Source organism: Carassius gibelio, chromosome A23, assembly GCF_023724105.1.
Source record: "Carassius gibelio isolate Cgi1373 ecotype wild population from Czech Republic chromosome A23, carGib1.2-hapl.c, whole genome shotgun sequence".
In the NCBI taxonomy this organism is placed as follows: Eukaryota; Metazoa; Chordata; class Actinopteri; order Cypriniformes; family Cyprinidae; genus Carassius; species Carassius gibelio.
The window spans coordinates 15,288,629-15,297,097 of record NC_068393.1 but is presented as its reverse complement, the minus strand read 5'-3'; the positions used below and the strand labels follow the sequence as shown (position 1 = coordinate 15,297,097).

Below are 8,469 nucleotides of genomic sequence, written 5' to 3'. Positions count from 1 at the left end.
TGTGAAGTGATGAGCTGCGGTTAGAGCACCTTTCTGACTACTTGACAGAGAGAGCAAAAAAAACAAAAAACTTTAGGCTTTGTCAAAATCATACATTTTGCAGGCAGTTAAAATTACTGTTTATGAATTGAAATTAAATATTGACCGGTTTTGATAATGACTAGCTTAGCAAATATTACAGTGAGGATGTAAATAAATAGCCTACTGAAGACTAATAAAAAAATTGCACCCCCCCCCATAGACTAGGTTTACCCAGGGATCGAAATTACAAAAAGCATCCCCCAGTGAAACCATTATGTATTATGTACAATTTTTCGTGTAAATTAAATGCAAACATTTTCTACTTATGATAGCTAATTTACGAGCTAAATAAAGGCGATTGGCCAATCATAACTTGGTATTGTAACAAGCTGCAATAAGTAGAAGCAAGTTTCCAAAATTTTCGTGCAAAATGGTTCAAGCGCAACTTTTGAACTTCTTTAAAAAAATAAAAGACAACAAATGGTACGATTTTTCCATGAATAGAATTTAAAGACGTTTCCCTGACATAATGTCATTGTGCTGAATTTGTGACTTTGAAGGACTGAGAGACGATAGGAGGGAAGACGAGTATGTCAACAAAAAAGTATGACAAGAAAACAAACAAAAACACATCTTAAAAGTCCAGACGCATTCACTGCGCGATGAAATCCAATGTAATGCATTCAGAATGCCCTTATATTTCAAGCAATGAAAAAAAAACATGTATTTATGAGTTTTTATGCTTTATATTAATTCCACAAGCAATGTACTTTTTTGATTATCAGCATATAAATTTGTTAATAATTGTATACAACAGTTTTTACTACGGGGCCGTTGAATGCTTGAATCTGATTGGCTGACGAACGTTCTGAGGCGTGCAATTATTTTCTGGGAAACGCACGGCGAACGTAGTTTTCACAAAAAGGTGTTGTCAGTGCTGCCCTGACGATTTAATCAGTTAGACTATACAGGCCACACATGACATTTCTCACTAGCGAAGAGACGGCGCTGTTTACAGACGCAAAGAGGTAAGTTAAGTTCACACAAGCTCTCTCTCTTTCTATCTCTGTCTAATAACTTAAGTAATAACTGCATTAGAATGCTATCAACAGCTCAAGCCTCCAGTACCATCTTTAAAATTACGTTTTGGAACTAAAGTTAGCCCAGTAGATGTGAAGAAATACTCACAATAGCGATTTAAGTACAAAAACCGGACGAATAGCTTTAAATATATAATCTGATCGATGTCTTGAGGTGTGGAAACCGTAGTATAAGCGGAATAATTGACGCCCGTCGTCAATTATTCCTTACGTATAGCAATGCGGTGTTTCATTCTGTGAATTAATCTGTTTTCGAATGAATAATGTCGGCCAGTGATTCAACGGTCCATATGGAATCGTTTCACTCGTTGAACGTCTTTTGAACGAATCGTTTGATTTGAATGATTCAATAAATAATTTATCAAAACAGGGATTTGCTGCCACCTACTGGCGGTTTTATTGTCATCTTTATTTATCCATGACAGACCTAAACCAGCCAAGGAGCCAGCACTAAAACCATAGCATAGAGACTGTATAAAAACAGACTAAAACACATTCATTACCTCTGTCCATGACAGCCTCCCCCACTTTTAAAATAATTTTATATATTATCATATTATATATTATATTATTATAATATATAACATGACCACTCTGATTGGTCAGTTTAGTTTTTTTTCTTCTCATCGGTCGTTATTCATGTCGTGATGAAAACTTGCTGTAGCTACTGCGTGTGATAGAAATTACGATACCGTGGTAGGCTATTTGCATTAGTTTATAAGACTATAATATGGTTCAATTAATTTGCTCTGATTTTACCGTTTTTTTTTTAAATAAAAATTGAAATTTTAAATTCACATTAGGCTATTAGAATTCTACAAATTTAGCTTTTTCAGAAATTAATTTATTTATAAATTATGGTAAATTTACCTTTCAACATGTGAAAAAAATAAATAAGACACTAATATATTCTAGTGGACAGAAACGTTCCCCTCCCTTATTTAAGGAATTATTTGCATACCCACTAAATAGCTTCCTTCAGGGCATTTAGTTATGCTAATTATAGAGGGTTGATCGAGTGGTAAAACAGGTATCACACAAAAACTTCAGTCATGCTCTTGTCAGAGTCTCGCAGAGTTTCATGAGAGGGTCGTCATCCGCAGAGGGTCTTGCATGGGTTTCTTGTTCAGTGAAGAGCATTATTGTCCTCATGCTATGTCCACTGCTTAATCCCCCATTGATGCTTACAGACCGAGCTATCACAATAGGCACATTGTCAAGGGGTTTGGTGACTTCTGAACCCGCAGCAGAACATGCCTGATCTCAACAGAATGTCCACTGTACAGTAGTAAACACTCACATCTGAGAGAAGAGCAAATGCTCAAGATCACGCTTCATTATACATGCATTTACAGTTATGATGGCAGCAACTGGCTGATTCTACTTTTCTTAGTGCTTATTTTCAGCTTTCTAGAATTCTGGCTGACATGTTTCTTATTTAAAATTCAGCGGGACATGTACTTTTTGTCTTTGCATTGGTGGCCTAAATTATCTTTGTCGAACTGTTCTTGTCATGTTGTGATTGTATACAGTTAAGAACACATACTCGCTGTTCTCCTATCAGGACACTTTTGAGACCTCTACCGGTATAACGGAATATTACAGTCACTGTATGTTGCGAGCAAATAAACTACCGTTCAGAAATTTGAGATCGGTAGGATTTTTAAAGAAATTAATACTTTTATTTAGCAAAGACCCATTATCTAAAATAAAAAGTGACAGTAAATATATTTCTCCAAGATAAAATAAATGCTATTTTTTAATGTTCAATGCATCAAATAGTAATATGAATAATTAATTAATATCAAGCAGCACAACGGTTTGCAACATGGATATCGATAAATGTATCTCGTTAGCAGCAAATTAGCATATTAGACTGATTTGTGAAGGATCTTGAGTAATGACTGCTGGGAAAAACAGCTTTACAATCACAGGGTTACATTATATTTTTAAATAAAATGGAATCAGTTATTTTAAGAATATTTTACAATATAACTGTTAAAAAAAATTTAACTTACAAAATATGTGCTTTTGAATGTAACAAAAAAAAACATATCACCTTGATGTTTAACATGTGATGTTTATTTTTGATTAGTTACAAAACATAAATAGAATCAACAGTTGAATTAGTTATAATTTACAATAGCTAAATCACCAGCAATAAGTTTAGTCCTCTATAGATTATTTTCACTTAAATAACCTTTTAATTATTGGTGGTCAGTAAAGTAATTCTGGGTTCCCCCTGGTTTTACTGTACAGCTTTACCCACACATCACCTCCACTGTAGAAATGATTTGGCTTCTAATATTCCAAATGACTTGCACTGAATTAAATCCCCTCTAAAAAAAAAATAATAAAAAAAATAAAATGTATATCATGTTGTAATCTTTAAACAAACATTTGGGGTAAAGTTGGAAGCCGGGGGAACTCGAGGAACTGTTTTAGGACCTGTGTATCACAGCTTTCTCAACACTGATCAGTACACAATTTTAATTATTTTTTAAAACCCCTTTCAAAATACAAAAATAATGCTTTCTTTTTAGATTACATGTTGGTAACACTTCAGCAGAGGGTTATCTTTACATTTCCCATTTGTACGGATCAAATAGATAATGTTTTGAGTTTTCTTACACACAACAGCCTTTATACTCACCACTGCTGTACTGTTGGTTTACTGCGAAGAGGTGGGTCTTGTCTCTAGGAAAATGACATGAAATACTGGAAACTGAATGATCACAACCCTCTGTTGGCAGCGGTCATGTTGACCTCTTTTTGTAACATCCACAAGTTCAAGCATTAGCACGATTCAAAAAGCTTCACAACACAAACCGGACCCTCATTCCCTGTGCGCTTTACACAATACATTCCACCCTATTTCTCTCACCTACTTGTTGAAAAAAGCAGGTTGCCTCATTCGTACCAACCCTCCGTTACTTTTTCCAACAAAACATTAAAGAACACAGTCAGTCAGTGGAGGATGCAGTCTGACAACCACTTAATAAATCTTTAGTGGTCCGGCTGTACAACAGAGTTGCGTAGCTGCTGATTTAAAGGCTGGCCTCTGATATCTTGGTCTAGCTGAATCACATAAAAGCTTTATGGTCAGGAAAAATACACTGTAGAAAGGCAACCAATTTCTGGATGTTTTCTCAATCATTAATTTGCTCGGCAGTTATGTATATGTATATATACAATTTTCCACCAGAGTAGTATCTGATGTCAGATCCGATGAGGAATACATCTTTTTGCCAGCGTTTTGCATTCACTAAACGCAAACTCACAGTTTACAGATCACAGTTCGGTGTGCACGGAAGCACGTTCATACGGGACTGTGCAAAAATACACAAGAACAAGAACAAGCTGCATTTACTTCACTTGAGCTGTCCAAACAGCCGCCTAGTCTTGCACTCTTCACCATGGGAATAATGTTAATAGTGTAAACCTTGAATGTCTGCTAAAACAGAGAGGAAAATACTGCAATCACATTAGCTAGTTTCATTTGAAACCAAATTAATATATATATATTTTTTTCAGAATCAATTGCAGGATCTTGAAAGGAATTAGTCAATGGCTATTTGTTATTCTAGAAAAAAATCTCGGCTAAATCTAAAACGCTAAGTTTTTTTTTATCATCATAAAATATAATACATGAGGAGCATGCCTTATCCGTGCACAACGATTGTTTTCGTAGCTACGATGATGGTTGCAAGGTTACCATGCTCTGCGTTGGAACATGCGATCGATCCCGCCGCCGGCTGAATCTGTTGTGCTCTATAAAGATGGTGCGTCGCTGCTGACGTCTGGTTGTTGTTGTCTTTTCTGTGCGTATATATATAAAAAAATATTTCGTTTAAGCTATACAGATCCATGTCACAACAACACAGAAAAGATGGATTTAAATATCAGTTACTAATTGCACTTTTTAAAATCCACTGATAAATAAAAACAAAGAGGATCACCTCATGTCAAAAATGTCTCTATATAGGGGAAGTTTAGGACCCAACTAAGTCAGATAGAAAACTTGATGGTGCAGAAAAACACAGAGGATATGTTTTGAAAAAATGCAACACAAACGCACGCTCACACAAACACACACTACAGTATTTATACACCCCCATACCCACACACACCAACACGCAACTGCTTGATACTAGTGTCCTTCCTGTACAAGATGTACAGCGGTGTCCATCTTCTCACTGCTGTCCTAAAGGAAGGGTGGATGTGGAGTGTTTGGGGTGATGTTTGGCACTGGGAGGCAGAACGGAGGTGGAGCAGGAGGAAGAGGAGCATGACGAGGAGGAGCTAGAGCAGAAGACGGCATCTTGATTGGCGGTGGGGGCAGAGGGGGCTGTGATGCTGGTGGTGGGGGGCAGCGGAGGCCCCGCTGCAGTCATGAGGGAAGGTGCACTGGGCACCGGGGGCTGGGATCCTGACAGGATTGGGACCTGTTGCGGGTGCAGGGGAGATGGGCTGTACCGCAGGGGCTGGAGGTGCAGGGCAGGTTGCAGATGCATGTTCTGCTGTGATAGAGGAGCGATGGGAAATTGCGTTGGAGGCGGCTGAGTTTGTTCACCGATGGTACTATACGGGGAAGGAGCCATCGTAGACATGCTGACTGATACTGGAGCAGTCAAAGGGGCTCCGGAAAACCAACCCGATGAAGCTGTTGTCTGCAAGATAGAAACATTATTTACATTTGAGTTTTATTATTACAAATAACGATTAATACAGATGATTCCAAAAGATTGAGATTGTGTGTGTATATATATATATATATATATATATATATATATATATTGTAGTTAACTAATACTAACTATAAATCTATAAATATAATAACGGTAACTAAATATATTAACTGAAATGACACAAACAAATCTTTAAACTTATTTGACTTAAAACTTCAAGAGCATATCAAATGTAGGGCAGGACTTGATTTTGTCTGGATCATAGAACATTTTGTCACTTGCTATGATCGTTTCATGAGAGTGACACGGTTGCTGGAGAGAATTGAAGCTCTTCAGGCCAATGGACAACCTCATTGCCCAGCCCTTGCATCCATATGTGTTTCATTAGGTTTTGTTTTGGAAACGTTTGATTGAAAATTACAAGTACACTGGCAATGGTACATTTTCTCAAATCACTGAGAGCGTTATATGCATATTAAACATTCAGCACAGCATTCATCTCATTTACAGAACCAGCTTTCAGCCATCACCTTTCAGATCACTGTCAGACTTTAAATTGCCTGTAGTGGGAAATGTTCTGTTATTATTTAGAATCCACAGGTTTAGTTGTCATGTTTTATGTGAAATTAAAGATTTTTCAGTGGTTTGTTGTTGATTCTTCATGGTGTGCTACTCACTCCTGGGTGTCTTTTATAAAAAGGCTAAACAAGCATGATGTTATGCACACAATATCTTTTTACAGTTATGTACTTTCATACTGTTATAAATGGGGAGAGAGGATCACCCTGTGAATCTAAGCACAGTTTACATTATTGCTGCATGATTTCTAGCAAGCACTTTTCACTAGTGGTCTTAAGGTGCAGTTATGATTACCATTGTTCAGTACATTTTCATGGGCAAAATTCAGTAATTTCAATAGAAATGCATGCAATCTGATTTCGCAACGAGTTCAATTTTGGTACCACAAATTCTTTGATGCCTGGTTTGAAAGAAACTTCTGTGTGAGCCATGCTTTATAAATCACCACACTATTAACAATAGACAATGGACTTTTTTAGCCTGCATAATTTCGCACAGCTTTTGAACAGCACTGTATATAACAGAAAAATATTTGAACCCATATGGGCTAGTCTACATATGCACGTTTGAGACATTTGTTTCATGTATGCTTTACCTCAGTGGTCTGGCCCCATCCGCCAAACTCCTGCACTTGTTGGATCTGTTTGATTTGATTCAGTGAAGGCTTGGGCTGGACTGGGCAAACTGCTTCTTTTGACCACTCATCAACAAGCTTATGCAGCTCATCTGTGAATGTGCTCTTTCTATTGGCAGAACCCTGGGCTGAAGGACTCTGGTCTGAAAACAAAAATGAGACAACTGTTAAATAAAAATGCCATTCCTCAGATTAATTCTCAGTGATTAGGGAATTGTTAAACATTTTTTTTAAACATTTTTGAAAGAAGTCTCGTATGCTTTCCAAGGCTGCATTTATTTGATGACAATACACCAAGATCCAATTTAAAATAACTTTTTTTTTCTTTTTTAATATTTTTTTTAAATGGAATTTATTCATGTGATGGCAAAGCTGAATTTTTAGCAGCAATTACAGTCTTTAGTGCCACATGGTCCTTCAGAAATCATTCTGACATGCTGATTTGGTGCTGAAGAAACAGTTGTGTTACGTAATATATTTGTGGAAACCAGGATTCCTTAATAAATAGAAAATTTTAAAGAAAAGCATTTATTTTAAATAAAATAACTAACTTTTGGTCAATTAAATGCATTCTTGCTGAATAAGTCTTTATTTCTTTTTTTTTTTTTAAAGGGGGGGTGAAATGCTATTTCATGCATACTGAGTTTTTTACACTGTTAAAGAGTTGGATTCCCATGCTAAACATGGACAAAGTTTCAAAAATTAAGTTGTACATTTGAAGGAGTATTTTTGTTCCCAAAATACTCCTTCCGGTTTGTCACAAGTTTCGGAAAGTTTTTTTCGAGTATGGCTCTGTGTGACGTTAGATGGAGCGGAATTTCCTTATATGGGCACTTCTGCCGGAAGAGTCCGCGCTCCCGTATAGCAGAACACTGAGAGGCTGAGCACGGACAATCACTGATCAGAGCGAGAGCGTCGCGAAATGTCACAAAAGAGGTGTGTTTTTGGTTGCCAGGGCAAGACAATCCTGCACAGATTACCAAAAGAGAAACAGCATTAAGGGACCAGTGGATGGAGTTTATTTTTAAAGAGCATCAGCGGAGTTGTGCAAGTGTTTTTGTTTGTTCCCTGCATTTCGAAGATGCTTGTTTTACAAACAACGGCCAGTTTGACGACGGATTTGCGTATCGTTTATTTCTTAAGGATGATGCAATCCCAAGGAAAAAGGGTCACGATCGTGTGTTGGAACCACATGCGGTGAGTAAAACTGCTTCAAATATCTCTGCCTCCTTGTTAGTGCGTCCCCTCTCATGCCAGACACCTGGGTTCGAGCCCCGCTCGGAGCGAGTCGTTGCTGCTGCTGCTCTCGTTCAGTTTCAGCCTCTGGATCTGATTCTGGATCATAAATAAATGGCTGAATCTGACTGTAAGCCATGGTTTGTTTTGGATGATGTTTTTTCTTCACGGTAATGTCACAGCTTCCACATGCTCTCAACACAAAAGCATA

General features: G+C 37.3%; 1 protein-coding gene across 4 annotated transcripts in view; it reads right to left on the bottom strand.

Moving 5' to 3' along the window:
• Positions 1-3,181: 3,181 nt before the first annotated feature.
• LOC127944879 (serine/threonine-protein kinase WNK3) overlaps positions 3,182-8,469 on the bottom strand; it is a 46,164-nt gene continuing 40,876 nt past the window's right edge. For all 4 annotated transcript variants that reach the window (XM_052541268.1, XM_052541269.1, XM_052541270.1 and 1 more), the window contains 2 exons: positions 6,984-7,165; positions 3,182-5,791 (listed from right to left, as the gene is read on the bottom strand). In XM_052541268.1, the coding sequence (XP_052397228.1) occupies positions 5,315-5,791; positions 6,984-7,165 (659 nt within the window). In that variant the 3' untranslated portion in view covers positions 3,182-5,314. The remainder of the gene's footprint in view (positions 5,792-6,983; positions 7,166-8,469) is intronic.